This window comes from Canis lupus, chromosome 18, assembly GCF_003254725.2.
Source record: "Canis lupus dingo isolate Sandy chromosome 18, ASM325472v2, whole genome shotgun sequence".
NCBI lineage: Eukaryota > Metazoa > Chordata > Mammalia > Carnivora > Canidae > Canis > Canis lupus.
The window spans coordinates 53,044,664-53,064,555 of NC_064260.1; the positions used below are offsets into that span (position 1 = coordinate 53,044,664).

General features: G+C 54.9%; 1 protein-coding gene across 14 annotated transcripts in view; it reads right to left on the reverse strand.

The window, feature by feature from the left end:
* Positions 1-134: 134 nt before the first annotated feature.
* MARK2 (microtubule affinity regulating kinase 2) overlaps positions 135-19,892 on the reverse strand; it is a 60,484-nt gene continuing 40,726 nt past the window's right edge. For 3 of the 14 annotated variants that reach the window (XM_025446468.3, XM_025446463.3, XM_025446470.3), the window contains exons 2-19: positions 16,258-16,437; positions 15,982-16,035; positions 13,149-13,197; positions 12,769-12,834; positions 12,611-12,681; positions 12,334-12,390; positions 11,374-11,610; positions 10,559-10,678; positions 10,355-10,454; positions 10,165-10,277; positions 9,076-9,208; positions 8,591-8,772; positions 8,206-8,303; positions 7,038-7,199; positions 6,130-6,387; positions 5,074-5,100; positions 2,996-3,040; positions 135-2,353 (exon numbers count right to left, since the gene is read on the reverse strand). In XM_025446468.3, coding sequence (XP_025302253.1) covers positions 1,993-2,353; positions 2,996-3,040; positions 5,074-5,100; positions 6,130-6,387; positions 7,038-7,199; positions 8,206-8,303; positions 8,591-8,772; positions 9,076-9,208; positions 10,165-10,277; positions 10,355-10,454; positions 10,559-10,678; positions 11,374-11,610; positions 12,334-12,390; positions 12,611-12,681; positions 12,769-12,834; positions 13,149-13,197; positions 15,982-16,035; positions 16,258-16,437 — 2,313 coding nt within the window. In that variant the 3' untranslated portion in view covers positions 135-1,992. The remainder of the gene's footprint in view (positions 2,354-2,995; positions 3,041-5,073; positions 5,101-6,129; positions 6,388-7,037; positions 7,200-8,205; positions 8,304-8,590; positions 8,773-9,075; positions 9,209-10,164; positions 10,278-10,354; positions 10,455-10,558; positions 10,679-11,373; positions 11,611-12,333; positions 12,391-12,610; positions 12,682-12,768; positions 12,835-13,148; positions 13,198-15,981; positions 16,036-16,257; positions 16,438-19,892) is intronic. The other 11 variants (XM_025446464.3, XM_025446471.3, XM_025446467.3 and 8 more) reach the window with 11 other exon arrangements.

The following is a 19,892-nucleotide window of genomic DNA, read 5'->3' on the forward strand; positions in this document are numbered from 1 at the left end:
GCCACCCAGCACCGGCCTCCCCCAGGCCCCAGACTGGAATCCATTCTCTCCTGCAAGGCTGGCGGGCTGAGCCACATCTTGCCCACAGGGACTGGGTCCCTGCCTGGCTGGGAGAAGAAACAGGAGGAGGCAGCTCAGATTCCAAACATTCTCTTTATTACGTGTTTGATCCAGAGGAGAAACTAAGTGCGGGTGGGGGGTGGGCTGGTGGGGAGGGGCCACCTTGCCTGGGAGCCCCCCCCCATGGGCCACCACCCCCCTCTGAGAGCCAAGCCATGCCCTCCTGGCCCCCTGGCCCCCTCAGAGCACCCGGGCTGTTCCACTGGGCAGGAGGGGTTGGGAGGGAGGAAGGGAGAGAAGGAGGGAGGGAGGAGGAGCCCTTGGTCTGAGCCTGAGCTCAGCTCAGAGTCCACAGTTGGGGCTTGGGGCAGGAGGGCTGAGGTTGGCTAGGCCCCTTCCTGGAACCCAAGGGCTCGACTTGCCTCAGAGCCTGGGCTGGGAGTGGGGGGTGATGAGTAGGGGTGGAGTCATCATAAATCAAAAAAAGAAAAAATAAAATAATAAAATAAAAAATAAAACCCATCACAAAAAAATGTACAACTCAGGTGAGGGCAGGGGCAGCCTCTGTGCAGGACCTCCCTCCCCCAATTTCTCAGGAACAGAAACAGCAAAGAAATAAATTAAGGGATGCAGCGGCCGCCACCAGCCAAGCGCCCATAACCAGCCACTCCCACACTGGCCAAGGAGGTTAGCAAGCTGGGAGTCGCTGGGCCTATCTGTCCCCCCACCCCCTGGGAGGGCAGATGCTCCCGGCCCCGCTGCCCTGTCCAGCCTCCTGCCAGGTGGCCATGGAGGCCCTGGGCAGTGTCTCCTGAGAGGAGGGGCGACAATGTCAGGAAGAAAAGGCAAGGCCGGGAGATGAGTGGTGAGGGGAGTCACTGCTATGGAACGAGCTGGTGCCCAGATTAATGCCAATGAAGGGGGCAGGGGAGAGGAACAGCACGGGGCTGTGCTTTCAGACAAAGGCTCTCCCATAACGGAGAGTGCCTGGCATCCCTGTTCAGAGACTAGCAGCCCAGGCGGCCCCCTGGGGGCCGAGGAGCCAATCTGCCCTGCATCCGTCCCCTCCCTCTCCGGCCCAGGGGTCAGCCCCGCCTTCTACCCAGGAGGGGTGGGAGAAGATGGCACAGAGTTTTGAGGAGGGGAACAAAAGTCCCCACAGCAGCTTGTGGAAGGAAATGCCCAGCTCTGGGGAAGGAGGGGCAGAGGATACAGTAGGGAGGGGGCCAGGGCCCGGGCCTCACCAGTCAGCCCAGGGCAGCTGCCAGCCCCCCACCCCCACCCCCACCCAGCGCAGCGCCCCGCCCCCAGCCCGGCCCGGTAGGCCTCCAGCCCCGTGGCCTGAGGTCAGGGGAAGGCCACCTCTGGTGGTTTGCTTGCAGGGGAAGGGGGGAAGGAGAGGGGAGAAGCCCAAAGTGGGCCTGGCGGAGGGCCTGACAGGGAACTCCACCACTCTTGCCTGAGAGTGTTCCAGCCCTGAGCCACCCTCCCGGGAAACCCCACAGATCCAGTCTCAACTGTCCCAATGGGGCAGGGAGGAAAGGTGGCCGCTGGGATTTTTTTTTTTTTCTTTTTTCTTTTTGGTAATAAAAAATTTCTTGGTTTAGGCGAAATACTCTGTGCAACCGCAGTACCGAGGGGGAGCCCTGCCCCCCCACCTCCCTCCCCTTCCTTTGCCTCCTGTTGGGGAGAGGGGGGAAGGGGGACTTTCTGGGCAGGGGTAAATGTTGGGGGAGGGGAAGAACCATCTCCCGTCCCCCCCCCACCCAACAAACATGGAAGAAAGAACCGAGAAGGGCGGAAGGGAAGAAGTGCCAGCAGGGGGAGACACACCGATCCATCTCCACAGTCTCGCCCAGGTGGGTTGGAGCCCGGCCCCAGCAGCTAAGTCCAGCTGGCCCGCCTCCGTCGCCCCCCACTCCCGGCAGCCTGTTAAAGCTTGAGCTCGTTGGCTATTTTGGAGGCAATGTTTTTGAAGGCCATGGAGGTGCCCGATATCCGCTTAAATCGGACACCGTTGAGAGACAGCCGCGGCAGTTTGCACACCTCCATCTCCCACTGCACGAAGTTCTCGTGGCCAGGCGTGCCGTGCATGCACAGCAGCATGTACTTCTCGTGCAGCTCACTCTGGCAGCTGTTCGCGTCCAGCACCTTGCGGATCTCCCGCATCATCTCATTGGGCTCCATGGAGCTGGTGGTCTTCATACTCCACGTGAAGCGTAGTGAGCGCGGTTTGGCCTCCCGAAACTCTTCCTTTTCTTTGTCGTTGCCTCCACCGCCCACCACGTGAGGTCTGCGGAGAGGGCAGAGGTGGGGGTCAGGGTGGGGGGCTGAGGCACCCCACCCACGGGAGAGCCACCCGGGCAGACAGCCCCCGAGACCAGAGAGGAGAGCGGGAGGGTGCCCGGGAGGCGACAGTGCCAGAGGAGGGAGCATCAGACCTGGTTGGGGGAAGCAGAGGGAGGGTGAGAGGGGTGGGCTGTTCTGTGACTTCCATCTCTCAGGGAGGGCAGAGAAGGGGAGGAAAAGCCAGGCCCCTGCGGGAATGGGAGGGCGCAACAGTTCCATGCTTGTCTTTGACGAGGGGAGGGTCAGAGAGAAACAGGGAGCACGTGCTCAACAGCCCTGAGCGGTTCACAGACGGGCAGAAAGCAGCAGCTGAGGTACAGAAAGGTGAGCTGGTTGGTCGGTAGGAATCTGTAGCCCCAACCGCCCAGCCTAGGGCTCCTGCTTCCAGAATGCACCAGATGGGAGAAGGACCCATGCCTTCGGCAGCTGGGCTGGGGTTTCTCTGAGGAAAGGGAGGCCCCAAGAGGGCGGGCACAGGGCAGAACCACCGGAGGAAGAGCCAGGTGGCAGAAGGAAGAGAGGAGCAGGAGGCTTGTGGCAAGCCCGGTGGCCTGGGCAGGGCTGGTGCTGGCTCCAGCCCTCTCACCTGAGCGTCTCCACTCGGTCTTTGCTTTCAGGTTCATTCAGGTTCCTCAAAAAACAGAGCGAGGGAGAGTTTAGTGCTGGGACCTCTCGCTCCTTCCACCGCCGCAGACCCAGGTGAGGGTGGGTCTGGTGAGGTGCCACTGGACGGTGAGCAGGACCCAAGCTCCAAGGTCACCTGCCCATCACCTGGCCTGGCAGGCCTATATGGCTCTGCAGCACCTCACACGGGCAGCTCAACTGTCCCTTTCCAGCAGGGAGCCCAGCACGTGGGGCCTGTCCCTCCCCACGCTCCCAGACATCTGTGCTGGGGAGAAGGAGCCTCTGCTCTGGGGGAGGAGGAGGAGGAGGAGGGATGTACAGGCACACGCATCGAGCACGCAGCCACAGCGTGAGGCAGCTCCCCTACCAGCCCACAGCCAGGGTCTCACGCTGTGAATGGGTCTTCGACGCCAGTGTACCTGGGTCCTGAAGGTACAGTCCTTTTGAAGGGAAGGGGCTGCACTGGGGGACATGCTGGGGGAGCTGGACAGAAGCCTCTCTCAGGAGGCTCAGAGGGCCAAGAGCTGGAACTGTGAGTGGGCCTGGGGATGGGTGCCTGGCCCTGAGGCCATCCATGGACAAGCCTGTCTCCCTCATTCTTTTAGAGCTCCCTTGCCTGCCAGGCTGCCAGGCCATCTGCTTGGACAGAAGGGAGGACAGAGGGCAGGGCAGGGCCAGCACCTTGGGAGGGTGGGTGGGGAAGAGGTCTGGCCCCGCTGAGCGGCTTCTCCAGCTCCTGGCTGGAAGATGGGTGCCTGGAGCCGGGAAATTGGGGACTGCAGAGGAGGATGAGATAGAGCAGCAGCAGCACATGGAAAAGGAACACAAGGACACGACAGACACACGAAGGCACACAGGCGCAGGGCAAGCAGGGAAGGAGCCTGCTGCTCTCCCAGCCCCACCTGGTCCCTGCCCTCTTGGGGGAGGCGCCCTGCCGGGCAAGCCCCCACCAGGGCCTGTGAATCCACAGCCAGCCATGCAGTGAAGAGCTGGGTGGGGAGCAGTGGTTCGAAAGGGGCAAGCCTAGAGACCCTGGCCATTAGTCAGCTGCGTCACCAACGTGTCTGCCAGGTGTCCTAGCCCCAGCACTGGGCCCGGGCTGCCAACCTTGGGGAACTGGTGCTCCCAACCCAGCCCTTGGTCTTCAGCTTGGTATTTGGCCCACCGAGGCCTCCGAGAGAATGAGGACAAGGCCAGTGGGTGGCAGAGCCAGGATTCAGCCCAGGAAGGGAGATGCCTGGGGGGAGGGGTGGAATCCCCCACTGTTTTGTCAGAGCTAAGGAGTAGATGGCCCCTGGCTCTCTGGAAGCCACAGACCCTATCCAGAGAATAGGGCCCAGAGGAGAGACTTGGCTTGATTCTTCCAGGTACCGCTGGAGGCAGGAGATGTGCTGGGTGGGGGTGGGGGTGGGGGTGGGCCTAGTTCTGCAGGAGCTGCCAGAAGGGGGTGCTGTGCCCACTCATGAGGCAAAGGCTCCCCTGCATCATACTGAAGCCTGGGGACCCGGGCATCCCTGTAGTACCTCCAAAGTCCTGCTATCCACAGGACAGGGGCAAGAGGTCACACAGGCTCTGAAGTGTCCAGGGTACCAGCAAAGGGAAAGACCCAGAGACCCAGAATGAGATCCCATCCCAGATGCTCTTGCAATCCCCATGGAGCTTCTTCACAGCGCATGCACAGACAGGGGAAAGGGCCAGGGAAGGAATCCAGGGCTTGAGACCAACACCCAAACCCAGGGAAGGGGGGCGTGAGGAGACAATCTTAAAGGGAGAACTCCCTGAGAAAGTCCCCCATGCCTGGGGACAGGCCCCTCATTTTCAAAGCCATCTGCCCTGAGTGGCTGCCCAGTCAGAGGCAGTCTTCATCCCTTTAAGATGGCAGAGAGAGGGCCACACAGACGTGGTTAGCAGATGGAGGCAGGAGCAAGAGCCAGAAAAGGGGAGTTAATGATGGAGGCAGGACACAGGACACAGGACACAGGACACAGACACACAGACACACACACAAACACACACACACACAGCGGGCTGAACGCCTACCTTCTGGCAAACCTGAAAGACAGATTTCTAAAAAAACAAACAAAAAAAGACAAAATAAAAAAAGAAATAAAAAAAACCCAACAAGACAGTATGTGGATAAGCAGGTGGGGAGTGGGCTTTACAGGTTCAAGGGTCACCCTATTTGTGGAAGAGCCGCTCAGCGAGACTAGACTAGAGTCCTAGACATCGTGACCTGCCGCCACCCCTGCATTCCAGGGCTGGAAAGGGGCATGGCTTTTGGCTACTCCAGCTGAGTGAAGTGCAGCAGGAAGGGCAGCATGCCTGCTCTCCTCAAGCCCGCTGCTGTTTCCTGAGCTACGCCAAGGTTGGAGAGGAAACGGTGGGATGGGGACAGGGAGCATCCCACCAGGCTGGTTTGCTGGATGCACCTTAAGAATCAAAGCTGTCTCTTTGGGGTGGCTGGGGTCAGGTGTGAGAAACCTCATGAAGAGAATCCCCACCCTGCTTGCCACTTCAGAGAGCATTAACCCACTGGGCTATGAGGGAGGCGCCCCCCACCCCGCCCCCACCAGCTATTTCATGTACAGCCTTCATCCTGACGAGCCCCGGGTAGAAGCCCAGGGTAGGAGGACGCGCTGAGGCAGAGACAGTGGCTACAGCTGGACCCAACCAACTAGGTGGGGGAAAGGAGGTCAGAGGGGGCGAGACAGAGGACCAGGAAAAACTCTCTTTGCCGGCCCAGCCTGTCTCAGGCCTTATGACTTTGCAGCTGCGTCACCAAATATAAGTTTCCATGGGAACCCAGGAGAGAAGAGGGGGGCTTTTATTTTAGCATCTGAGTTCACACTCTCCTAGAGAGGAGGCGGCAATGGCCATCTGCTCTTGGGGCCAGAGAACGAGGGGTATGTACAGGAGCTGGGGAGAGACAGGGAGGGATGGACAGGTCTGGGATCATGAGGAGAAGCAAGGACCGGATTCTTTAGGCTTCCCCAGGCCTCTTCTAACCCCAGGACCCAAGCCTAGTCCTCATCCCACTCCCAGGCAGGTAGGAAGACCTGGCCTCATTTTCTCTACCACTCTTAGCCCTCTACTCACCTGCGTACAAACTTGGAAGTAAATTTGCTGAAGATGCTCCCTGAGGCCCCCCGCCGGCCCTGGCTGTTGCCAGAGGGAGAGGCTGGGGTCACACCATAGGGCAAATTCTGCTGGTCCCGCACCTGCCGGAGCTGCCCAGCATGGAAGGTGCTTCGACTGGACACACCCCGGGGGAAATTAGTTCGGTCGGGGGCTCCACCGCTGCTGCTGATGTTGTGGGCGGAGGGGGAGGCGACAGGGACACGTTGAGGGGCTGTGCTGTGGGAGAAGAGGTGGGGTTGAAGGAAATGCATCAGGGCACAGGTTCACTGTCACCACCGAGCACCTGAAGTGCCCCGGGGTGGGGACAGGGAAGGGGGAATGCTAGGGCAGAGGCAGCCATCACAGAGGACACAGAAGGAAGGGGTGTGACCACTGAGGACACCGGAGAGGAGGACATCTGGGTGGAGGTGGACGTAGATGGTTTGGGGGAGGGAGGGAGGCGAGGGAGGTAACGTGTGTGGAGAGCTGTACAGGCCGGAGAAGTGGCTCCTTGGGAGCTAGGGACACTGGCACCTCAAGGGGACAATGTTGACCAATCCTCAAGGACTGAGTCCCTTTGATGCTGACTGTCCTTGGGGTCCTAAGGAAGTCCAGGAAGGTTCAGAACAAAAAGGCTTCCTTCTGGAGCCTCAGGATGGCTTCTTGCATATCTGTTCTGAGAGGGAGAACTGGAGGGAAAGAGGGGCATTAAGCTATTTTTTTTTTGTTCTCTCTACTTCCTGACTGCAGGGGACAGAGCCATTTCTTGTGGCTAAGATGCCAAGAATAGAGCAGGACCCCCCCAGGGGTGGGGGCAGAATTTGTGGAGGGTGGGGGGTAGGGCAGGCTGAGGGCACCAGGTGCACCAGCTGCCTCAGCACACTTGCCTGGGCCGCGGCACCTCACAGTTACTGTCCGTGGGGGGCAGCCCAGTGGCCTTGTTGGGGTGCACGGAGGCCGACATGGATTTCTGGTGCTGGCGGGGCCGGGCCGCAGAGACTGCGGCAGAAGCAGAAGCCGTGGAGGCCCGGGACCCTGGCATGGTTAGGCTAGGAGACAAAAGCAGCGAAGAGGCCTGGGTTAGGGGTGGGTGGGGGCAGGAGGCTAGGTTAGGAAGCAAGGGCAGGGCAGAAGCACCAGAGCTGGGGAGCCTCAGCAGGATGCAGATCAGGTCCGGGGAGCAGCAATGGGACTCCAGTCAGAGACGTGGAAGGTGGGGCTGGGAAGGGGAGGGGGCAGGGTGAGGAAAGCCAAGCAGGCCAAAACCTGGGGGAGGAAACCAAAAGTGCAGGAAAGCCAACAGGAGGTGACTAACTGCCTCCAGGTTGTGCTGGTCTCCTAGGAATTCTAAGAACAAGGATGTTCTGTCGATAGAAAGAGCAGGGTGTTGCTAGGGGAATTTTCATTAAGCTCAGAAGAGGAGGAGCCAGAGATGCAACACAGCAAGAGATGCTGATGGTCAAAGCTTGTGGGGTGGTGGCGGCGGAGTGAATGTTCTCATAGGCACAGGGGGGTCACCCTCAACATATACACCTCTCAGATGGGCATCTCTTGGTTCTGCCCTGAGCTGGAGCCCCCAAAACAAAGCCTCAGGCACTGATGCCAAGGGGAACAGGGTTGCCATGCCCTGGTTGCAGTCAGGGAGGCAAGAAGGCAGGGGCTCCTGGCCGGCTCAGTCAGAAGAGGTGTGACTCTTGATCTCGGGGTTGTGGATTTGAGCCCCACACTGGGTATAGACATTGCTTAAATAAATAAATACGTTAAACTTAAAAAAAAAAAAAAAAAAAAAGGAAGCAAGAAGGCAGTCGAGATGACCATGGAGTCCTATTTGGTACGCCCGCTGCAAGGAGCAGTCCCAGGAAGCACAGGGGAGAGGAGACTGGGTGGGGGGAGGTGAGAGCAGGGAGGAGGTGCTGGTGTGTGGACAAGCTAGACTGGACAGAGCCAGGACAGAGCTCCAAGGAGCAGGGAGGGGAGGTGGGGCTGTTGACAGACGTCACTGCTGTGAGAGATGGCTCTGGGGCAGCATGGTGGGCAGGGCCTGGGTCTGCTCACCTGTCTTTGCCATTCTGGATGGAGGCCTGGCCAAGGCTGGCCCTCTCCAAAAGTGGGGAATTCCTGCTTCGATTTGTGCTGGTGGAGAGGACGCTGTTCTGTGGGGAATAAAGGGCAGAGCTGTATCACAGAAAACTAAAATTTTCTTCTGTTCACAGGACTGGCTTCCCTCTGCCTTCCAGCAGGCACAGATAGGGGTGGGGAAAAGAAAGAATTCTGCTCTTCCTCTTGGGGGTAGGCTTTCTATAGTAAGCAAAAGTGGCCTGGGAGGCAAGATCAGGTAGGCAGCCAGAGGGAGCTGCTGGGAGAGGCCAGGCCCCACTGCAGGAGGGCTGCAGGGAAGGGAGTGGGGGCCGGCTGGTGGGGGACCAGGAGGGACACTTACCGTGGAGGGGGTAGGGGTGGTCTTCTTCCTCTCCAGGCCGGGCAGCGGGCTGGCAGGCACTTTGGCTGTGCTACTGGCCTTCCGCCCTGACTCCCGGTCTTCCTCAGGCCGCTTATTTTCTGCGTTGTTACTCTGCGTCTTCTTAGAGTAGGAATTAGATGTGGGAATGGCAGGACCAGCTGCTGGGCCAGAGGGATGATGGGAATGGGTAAGGGTGAGGGGCCCTCTGAGTGCCTGCCACCCACACCCACCTACCCCTCCCTCCCCACACATACATAAACACAGTGCTCTCCTACAGTCTTGCCAGCAACTTGGCAAACCCCTTGTCACAGAGGGTGATGGAAGTTAAGTGGCTTGCCTAAGGCCACGCTACTAGCAAGTGGCTGAACTGGGGCTGAAACTCAGCGGTGTCATCCCAAGCCCCCAGAACCTGTGTCCTTCAGGAGAGGTTTGAGTCCCCACCTGCAACTCCCCAAAGCACTCACCCTGGTCACTGAAGCGTCGTTGCTTGGGGTTGGCTGAGACACTACGCTGTACCTTGTGGGAGGGGGAAGGGGCACTGCTATTGGTCAGATCAGCTGAAGGCCGGGGCTTCAAGGTGATGGTGTCGCCTTCCAACTGCAAGCAGAGAAGGGGGCCAAAAGTCATCGGAGATATGTACAGATGGACCCACTGACACACCACCCTGCCTGACACAAAGCCACTCCAGACTCACATGAAATATACCCCTGCAAGATCTAGGTGTTCCTAAACACTCCTGGAGACACATATGCCCCTACACAGGTCCTGACAAACAGAGCCAAAGAGCCCCCTGCCCCTGGCACACAAAAGACCTCCAGCCCCCAGAAGGGATACACATGTCCCTAGGAACACACATTCAGACTCAGAGAGTATGCCCTCTTGCCCCCAACTAGATACCTCCTGAGCAGCCTAAGGTGAGAACTAAGAGAAGGAGCCCAACACTACCAGAGGGAGCACAGGGAGGCCAGGAGTGCACGGGGGGACACAAGACCCCACTCCCACACAAACCCACAGACTCACACACAGCCATGGCTACCCAGATGGGGAGAACAAACATGGAGCCTCCAGATGAATAGACGGGAGGATGGATATACATGCACACAGACACAGAGCCAGACAGAAGCACTTGGCAGAAGCAGTACAAAGACTCAGGACTCCTACAAGAAAGGCACGGAGACCCACACACCCAGAGATGGACACTTCCAGATGCAGAGGAACACAAACACATGGAAACAGACACCAAGATTTCCAGATCAAGAAAGAGCTGATCCAGCCAGACTGACCTAGACCCAGCCCAGCCAACACAGACCGAGCCAGAGCTACTCACCCACATGGAGACCCAGACCCAGGCCTAGACACCACTAGCTTTCCTATTCATTCGCTGATGGAGACCAGTGAAAGCAAGGGCCAGAAATCCTTATCCACTAGAGCTAAGGCTTAACATTTGTCAGCAGAGAGAGAGCACACCTACTCAAAGAGCTTCTGCTGGAAGCACAGGGGTGCTATGACAGCAAAGCTGGCTGGCTGGCAAGAACAGAGCAGGGGGCACACACCTCAGAGCTCTTGTAGCCCAGGAGCAGGTAAGTAGCCATCACCTCGTTGTACCTCTGGCCCACCAGTGAGTCTTGGATCTCTTCCCGTGTGTAACCCATGGAGACCATCAATTCTGCACAGGAGGGACATACAGTTAAGGCTGGTCCAAAGTCCTAGGGAGTTTAACCTCATAGCTCAGCGGACCCTCACCTGTCCGCCGGGGGTCCTTGTAGTCAGGGAGTGGCTCCACATAAGGCTTTAATTCATCATCTTCATGACCCACATTCATCCATCGATCTTTCATGATTTGCTGGGGAGCAAAGGGAAGGGTATGGCAGGGAGGAAGGAGATTCAGCTTGGAGGGGTCCCTGAGAATCCTAAACTTTCCAGCCCACCAGGCTCCAGGATACTCACCTCTAAAGTGCCTCTCTTGCTGGGGTTGAGAATGAGAAATTTCTTAAGCAGGTTTTCACAGTCCGTGGACATGTAGAACGGAATGCGGTATTTGCCCCTCAGGACCCGCTCCCGTAGCTCCTGTAGTAGGAGAGAAATTTATTTTATTACTTTTTAAAAGTAAGTTCTACACCCAACATGGGCCTGAACTCACAACTCCGAGATCAAGATTTGCCTGCTTTATCAACTGAGCCAGCCAGGCGCCCCAATAGGAGGGAAATTTAAATCACTCCAAGGCCAAGGGAAGAAACCTAATATCCAGGCTCCTGAGAAAGACCGACCAGGCAGACATACATGAAACATGGTAGGAGCAGAGAGCCTCAGACAAGGCACCTCACCAGAGAAGCCTTGAGATCAAATACCCTATGCCCATTAGCTTGACCAGCCCAAGGCCTGCCATCCCAAGTGCCTTGGAGGGGTGAACGGACACATAATCTATCCCATCCCTTGAGGAAAGAACATGGGTCATTACACTGGGCACAGAAGACCCTGTGTCTGCTGCTAAAATTTAGCAAGTTCTCTGAAGCTCTGGCTTGGGGAAAATGTAGAGGTGGCAAAGGTGAGAGAGGTCAGGGGTAAGACCAGAGGCCAAGACTGGAAAGAAGCAATAAAAATGATCTTAGCCTCAGGGGCCTGGCTGCCTCAGTCGGCGGAGTATGCAACTCTTCATCTTGGGGTTGTAAGTTTGAGCCCCATGTTCGGTGTAGAGATTACTTAAAAATAAAATCTTAAAAAAAACCCCACAAACAAACATCAAAGCCTGTGCTTCACTCCACCTTGAGGTTCTGTCCATCAAAAGGCAGGGATCCACTGACCAGTGTATACAGGATAACTCCCAGGCTCCACACATCTACCTCAGGTCCATCATATTTTTTGCCCTGGAAGAGCTCTGGGGCAGCATAAGGGGGACTGCCACAGAAGGTATCCAGCTTGTTCCCAAAGGTGAATTCGTTGCTGAAGCCAAAGTCTGCTATCTTGATGTTCATATCAGCATCCAAGAGCAGGTTTTCTGCCTGGGAGGTAAGATGGAAAATATCAGGACCCAGCAGACCATGGTAAGGCACCAAACAGGAAGGAGCTGAGGGGAACAGGAGCACAAACAGGTAGCCATCCTCAGTCTCCAAACTTTCTCTACCAACTCCAGGGCAGGCCTTCAGTCTGTGCAGAGGCTGGGCTGGAGAAGGGCAGCGCAGGCCACCCCTCACATAGGCAGCGGCAGGAGTGTGGGGGGTCTAGGGGCTGCACCACATCACACTCGGGTTAACTGCAGTCATATCTGCCAGGACCGCGGGGCCAGGAGCCTCCGAGGTGGTTCACACTCTAACATCTCAGGGAAAGAGGTGAGTGAATGCTAGTCACAGCAAAGCCGGCTTTGCTGCAAAGCCGCTGTGAGGCAGCTGTGGGACAGCCAATGCTCTGTCCTCAGTCAGCGGCTGGGCTGCCGGAACAGCGGGCAGAGCCTACATCGTTTCCCACCACACCCTGTAAACCCTGGAAGGTGACATGCCCAGCGAGGGGACAACAGAGAACTTCTCTGTTCACTGGTTGAGATGAGATCTAAGTCCAATTATAAGGCTTGTGTCAGAAGCAGCCCTAGGTGCTTTCTCATCATCTCCAAAAATTTAAAAGCTGGAGTTTCTCTGAACACTCAGGGCCTAATGGTTATGTCATTAATGACAGAGGGTAAACAACCCAGCCCCGACTCAAGGGACACAGGGGACAGGAGCATGCCTTACCTTTAAGTCTCTATGAACAATGAACTTCTGGTGGCAGTACTGCACAGCAGACACTATCTGAAAGGAAGGAAGAAGGGTTAGTCCAGTAGCACCTGAGGGGGGGCCATGGGGCTGGCCAATCTGTGATCCTAAGACTCAGCCTTATTCTGTGATAGGGATAGGCAAAGCCTAAAGGACCCTCTACAGGCCACTCAGAGAGAGAGGCAGCTCCTTCTTGTATGCCAAACCCCAAAAGGCAGAGATCAGGCCCATTCCGTGCAAAAGGAGCCACACCCACCTGGCGGAATTTGGCTCGAGCCTCTTTTTCTTTCATCCTGCCATGAGCCACCAGGTAGTCAAACACCTCTCCTGCAAGACACGGGGTGGGGGCTAGGTCGGAACTTACTGGGGCTGGGGGACACAGGGAAACCCAGGAAGAGGCAGTTCCACACCTACCTCCACTGGCATACTCCATGACAAGGTATAGAGTTTTCTCAGTCTCAATCACTTCAAATAACTTAACTACAAAAGAAAATCGCAAGCCACAAGTCAGAGAAGTAGTAGGAGCCACATTCTGAGCCCCAATGTGAACAGAGGCATCCTGGGGATGAAAGCCCTCCCTTCCGCCATGAGGGCAAGTTCCTTGCATGGCAGCCACACTACTAGGGATGGCCTGGTGTGCCAGAGGCAGAGCTGGATTTTGAGCTAGGCTTCCCCAGAGGCATCCTCAAGGACTCCAAACTTCAGAAAGCAGCGGGCCTTCAGGAAGAATACAGGCTGGGGAGTGGAGTTGTGCTGTGGGGGAAGAAGGAAGGACGACGACAGGTGGTTCTCACCTATGTTGGGATGATTCAAAACCTTCATTATTCTTACTTCGCGGAATAGCTGGAAAATAAAACATCAAGGGTCATGATTGCTTTACTTGCTCCCTTCAGGTCCCTTCCAAACAGAGCCATTGCTAGGATTTTTCTCCCAAAAGAGAAAAGGGGCAGAGAAAAGAAATAGGACAGCTGTCCAGGTCAGCCAGGCCTGTCCCCAGTGGCTGAGAAGTAGGTGAAGGGGAACAAGAGCAGAAGTGTCAGCAAGAGGAAAGCCGGGCTCTAGTGACTTGTACCCTCGAGTTCAGCATCTGGATAAACCAACCACGTGCCCTCTGTTGCAGTCTTCTCAAATCCAACCCCCAAACAGCAGACAGGTTTGGCTGGGTGCCTCTGAAGGAGGGAGTGTGAGCCCATGTACATGAATATTCAGAACCAGGGCTGCCGCTAAAGTTCAGTGACAAAACAGACTCATTTGGTCTGTGTGTGTGTGTGTGTGTGTGTGTGTGTATGTTGGGGGGTGGTCGGAAGGGGGTCCCCATCATCTGGTTTACAGAAGTCAGAGGACTCTGCACTAGTGAGCAGGCCCTCCTCTGCTGGGCCTCTGGGGCGGTGACAGAAGAAGCCGCTCCTATATATAGCTGATGCCAATTTTAATCAAACCCACCTCCACACACTCACGCTCTCTTTGTGAAACAAAATCAGGGACTCCAAACCATGTATTTCCATAAAGAAAGATGACAGAAACGAACTCCATTCTTTCTGCGGGGGCCAGAGAACTGGAGGTGGGGTTTTGGTAACTCCCAGGCCTCACCATTTGCACAGAGAGCAGAACTAGTTGTTTATATTTTGTTTTGGTTTTTCTGGGGGGAGGTGAGGTCTGGAGACCTAATTCAGGATAGTTTATGGAATCAAGTGAACATGGTTTTTCCTCTTAATGAGGTCTGAGAGCTTTTGTAATCTGGAAAGGAAAAGAAGAGACAAGCTTTCCAATCTTCAGGAGTCTGATTCTGAATTTGGCTCCCTTTTCTTGTTAGAGCCCAGGTTTCTCGTGCCTTCTTCCCTGGTCCAGCAATTGTCTTGGATAAGGAGGCAAAAAATCCCGGATACTACCACAGGGGTGGGAAGCAACACTGAGATGGGGTCGGAGGTGGGGGCCAGGGCTCTCTTCCTGAGAGCACCCACTGGCCTGGAAGGGGCATTCTCCTAGGATAATGTGGAGTTTTCTATGCTTAGCTGAGAACCCTGAGGGGGGACAGATTCTTCACTATTGTCCTTTTTACGGATCACTGCTGGGATCAAATTTAAACAGTGATTTGGCCAGAATCAGATTGGCCTTGGTAAGAGTGTGTTAATAGGCTTTTCAAATGGCTACATTTGTCTGGCATTGCTGCCTTCCAGCCAGTCAGGAAGAGGCAAGGAGAAAAAAAGGGAGATAAGATGGCTTGACTGACTGTGGCTATTACCATATGGCAGGCTGGACTGCACCAAAGACCAAACGGCCCACACCAAACTGGCTTCCACCCTGTAGGGTCTGGGCCAAAACATCAAGAGTAGCCCTCTTTCCCTTCCTTCCGGAAAGCTCTAAGCAGGAAAGCCCTAGTGATGACAGCAGTGTTTCCTCTGAACCAAAGAACCTTGAGGGGATCCCAGGGCTAACAAAAAAATAGGAAACACCTTGGTTTTGGATGCCAGCGAGTCAAGGCACCTCAACCTCCATGATGCTAGTGCCTCTCTCAACACCAGCCCCTAAACCCTGCCCTAAGCTTCCCAACCTCACTGTAGTTGACTGCTGCATGAAGTTATGACCTCTCCTAACTCAAATAACACATGTGCTAATGAAAAAAAAATTCAGTCTATCTCATGATAGAAAGAACTAAGGTGAATCAAGGTTAGCACATTTGAGCCAGGGTCAGGGGAGTGTGAGGGCACAAGGAAATCTGACCCAACTGACCAGGGGCAGCTTTTGGGGAGCCAGATGGGCTATTTCCTCCTTCCCCCTAACTGCTTGGAGCACAAGATGAGGGGAGAGGGCAGAGAGTCTCCAGTTCTACATCAACCTGTCACCACCAGCAAGCTGTCCCATACTGCAAATAAAAGCCTCCTTTTCATGTCCCCACGAACTCTTCACAGTTTCCCAACCAGGGGGTAGGTGTTCCTACCTAAAGGAGTCCCCTGACCAGCTAGCTAACATAGACCTCAGTTTCCCACCCTGAGTTAAGGAGGGAAGGAAAAATTCAACCTCACCTAGTGAACACTACATGCAAATGATGTCATGACTTTTAGCCAAGAGGAACTTAGGAGTGAAGAGGCAAACTGGGAGTACCTGTCCTCCACTTGCAAACTGTCACAGGCTTGACCTGGAGTTTAGCTTCTAAAAACCCCAGTGCCAGTCTTCCATATTCTCATCCCCTAAAATGTAGCAGGCATAGAATCTGGTGGCAGGGTCCCTGTATGTCTAGAGCCACTCCTCTGGATCATTCCCGATCTTGCAGTTACCCAAAGGCATGTTTCTAGTAATGGCTACGAAAGTGTGTTTTTGCATAGAGCTGGCCACAGGCCAGAAGATAACAAGATGTAGGAAGTAGGTCACCTAGATAGGCCAAATGGCAGGGAAGGGCAGAAAGACTTCTAAGGAGCCAGTGCCTGTGGTCAGGAAGCCTATCCAGGAGGGGTTAACGTGATGGATCCAATCAGAGCCCCAGAGATAGCAGAGCCATGGAGCAGTGAGGACAGTGAATGACTAGAGATTTTTAAAATTGGGGATTCAAAGGGAGGCCCACATGAGATCAGTAGATCACTGACCCCTAAAGAGAGGTTTAGAAAGCAACAGGAAATGCTGTATGCTTACTTTCTGGAGACTGGAGGAGTTCAGTTGAGTCTTGTCAATGATCTTCACAGCTACCTGCACATGAGACAAAAAGCCCCAGATTCCCTCTTTAGAGCAGGCTTAACCCAGGACTCAACTCTCCTCTCCCTCTTCCTCTATATTTCCACCTCTTCTGTGCCCCATCCCTCTCAGCACTTCCACCTGACAAACCAGAAGGTGGCTGCGGCAGTGGTGCCACCGCTTCCTGCTGGGTGCCAACAGCTGGGAGGTGCGGCCGGCCCCGCCCCCGGAGCTCACCTCTTTCCCAGTCAGGATGTGCCGGGCCAGCTTCACCTTGGCGAAGTTGCCCTTGCCGATGGTCTTAAGGAGTCGGTAGTTGCCGATATGGGGCTGCTCGTCAGCAGAGGCGGCTGAGTTGCGGCCCCGCAGCATGTTGGACTTACTGGTGGGCTTGGGGTCGAGGTGTCCCAAGGTGGGCTGCAGGGTGGAGACATGCACACCTTTCCGTAGGCTGCCCTCAGTTCCCCAGACCCTTGCCCTTCCTTAGCTCTCGGCAAAAAACCTAAGAGGCTGGAGGAATCAGGATGGACTGCAGGGGGCTGGCAGGCAGGGAAAGGATCCAAACGCAGGAGGGGGAAGAGAAATGAGCCAGTCTTCACTCCAAGGGAGTAGAGCATATGGTCCAGTGCCAACATCCTGTGGGACCTGTGGGACCTATGGGCATGGGAGCTCAGGACTGGCATTGTCCCACCGCTGTGCCACTGCTGGCTCCACCCTCAATAAGCCACCAGCATCTCCGCACCTCCCCCCTGTGGGCGAGTGCCTCCTGCTGGCCGTCCTGCTGCCTGTTCACACTGTGACAAGGCTACACGGCAAAGCCCCAAAGCCCCAGGAGCCGAACAGTCAGAATTTCGTCAAAGCACTCATCACCACCCAATGCTTCACCTTTACTTTTATTATCTATCACTTTACATTCATTTGTTGTCAATCCCGACGAGAATGGAAGCTCATGAAGGCAGGCATACCTCATTTATTCCCTGACACATCCCAGTACCTACACAATCTGAGTTATGGTACATGCTCAATGAAACTTGTGCTGTGAACAAACTGAATGACAGGGTCGGAGCAAGGCGACTGTCTGCCCTCCTCAGATATCCTGTTGCTCGAAAAAGGGTGTGACAAAGCAGAAGTGATGGCCAGGGCACCGAACAGCTACATACACATAACCCCAAAGCTGCACGGCCCAGAGGAAAACATCCATTTACTAAAAAATCTGTGTGCTCCTCAGGTGGCTAAACACAGAGCTGCTATGCCCCTTGGTGAGTATCTAAGAGGAAGGTGACGGACAGCCATACCAATGTGTGTTCATAACATCCTATGCTCACGGGAGCCCCGGAAGGGAAACACCATGAATGGCCATTAAGTGACAGATGGAGAACACACTGTGGAGAAAGCCACATAGCGGGATGCTGGTCGGCAATGAAAAGCAGCGAGTACTGACACCTGCTACCACATGAGGAGCCTTGAAGGCAGGACGTTGAGTGAACAAAGCTGGTCACAAAGCACCACACATTATATGGTTTCCATTTATCTGAAATGTTCAGAATGAGCAAATCCACGGAGAAAGATTAATCTAGGGCTGGCTGAGGGTGGGGACTTAGGGGGGACAAGTAAGGGGTGTAGGGTTTCTGTGATGACGCATGTGTTCTAATGAAGTGCTGACAGTGGTGATGGCTACATGGCTCTGTGAACTTACTCAAAGCCACTTAATTGTACATTTTATTGGGACATCTGGGTGGCTCAGTGGTAGAGCATCTACCTTTGGCTCAGGCTGTGATCCGGGGGTCCTGGGATCGAGTCCCATATTGGGCTCCTTGCAGGGAGCCTGTTCTCCCTCTGCCTGTGTCTCTGTCTCCCATGAATAAATAAATAAAATCCTAAAAAAAAAAATTGTACATTTTAAGATTTTATTTATTTATTTGAGGGAGAGAGAGAGAGAGAGAGAGAGAGAGAGAGAGCAAGCGCACACACAGTGGGGGAGCCACAGAGGAAAAAGCAGACTTCCCACTGAGCAGGGAACACAATGCGGGGCTGGATCCCAGGACCCCAGGACCATGACCTGAGCCGAAGGCTGATGCCCAACCAACTGAGCCACCCAGGTGCCCCTAACTGTACATTTTAAACAGAGGAATTGGGGCAGCCCCGGTGGCGGAGCGGTTTAGTGCCACCTGCAGCCCAGGGTGTGATCCTAGAGACCCGGGATTGAGTCCCACGTTGGGCTCCTTGCATGGAGCCTGCTTCTCCATCTGCCTGTGTCTCTGCCTATCTCTCTCTCTCTCTCTCTGTGTTTCTCATGAATAAATAAATAAATAAATCTTAAAAAAAATAAACAGATGAATTGTGTGGCATGTGAATTATATTTGAATAAGAGTCTGGTCTAAGTCTTGTTTGGGGACCTGACTTACCACTCAAAGAGCACCTAATGCCATTGCTCTCACATACTGGGAACAGAGTGCTGCCAGAGCCTCGTCCCAGAACCATCCACAGCTACCTTGGAAACTTCAAGGAGACCGTGTGGAGGAAAGCAGGGTGACCAGAAGAGTATAAGTCCAAGTCTTCCTTTCATGGCCCCTTTGGGCTGTCACGAAGCCCTCCACAACCACAGGAACAAGAAGGACTTGCTACACCACCTAAGGAACTGTCCAGGGTTCTTTGCAAGAAGCTTGTTTCCCTAACCAGATGCTTCCAGGCAGAAAAACAAGAACAGAAAACAAATACCCTGCCACTGCCGTTCCCCCCCCCTTCCTCCTTGTGTCAACTGAGGGCCTTTCTTTCTCTTTGCATAGTAGCTGCTGGCTGGTTTGGGGTAAACTGTCTGACTCAGATCCCAAAAGCTCATGAATTTAGGCGTTCGAGGAAAAAAAAGAAGAGATCCCATGCATATGGTCGATTTTGAAGGGAGAGCTTCCTGACATCTCAGCAGAGTCCTTTTCAACCTCTTACACCCTTTAGGGAGTGTTCTCTTTCTCCTGCGAGCCCTCACCAACCTTCCCATCTCCACCAAGTCCCTGGGGTCTTTGCTGTCTGCCCACTGCAGCCCACACAACTCTCTTGCCCTCAGTGTTTCAGACACCCTGTTGCTTACCTATGTCTGGTTGGTCCTGAAACAGTGTTTGCTAGACCAGTATATTTTCAAACACCCATTTTTTACCTTTCCAAAGCAACCCTTGGGGTCACACCCCTTGAAAGGAGGGCATTCCTAGGCCCTGCTGGTACCTGCCTTCAGCACAGTCTACCAGTTACCCTGAGCCCCCTCCATCAGGGTCCTGACAGCCTGGCCTCCACGGCCTCCCTCTTCTCAGCCCCATCTTCCCGGCAAGTGCTGCTAGACTGCCTACCACCCTACCTGGCCAACCTCAGGGTTTCCATGAACAAGGAAAGCCTTCTTCTGCCCGGCTCTCATGAGAGGAAGATGGGGGGCAAAGTGTCCTTGGCAACCTCCAATTCACCCCCCCTAGGTTTTTTGTCACTCCCCTCTTTTCTGAGGATATGAGCCAAAGGCGGCAGAAGCTTGGCCGTCTCCAAGTCTTCAAAACTGGTAACAGAAATTTAGTGTTGACTTGAAGATCTGGGCCCGTCGCCCCTCTGAAGCCAAACCTGGGAATCCTACTGGGCTTCCTAACCTCTGCTCTGCTCCTCCCTCCTGGTGTTTCTGGCCCTCGGGGCTCATCCATGCAGTGCATGCAGCAGGACAGCATTCCCCACCAGGCTCTGCTGCACACCAGACCTCAGCACATCCATAACCACAAGAGGGGCTCTGCCATCCACCTCCCCCCTCACACACAGAGAGAGGTGTGGTTAGAGTGTAAATGCCAGAGACAAACGGCCAGCATTCAAATCCTAAATCTGCCAATTACTCAACACATGATAAC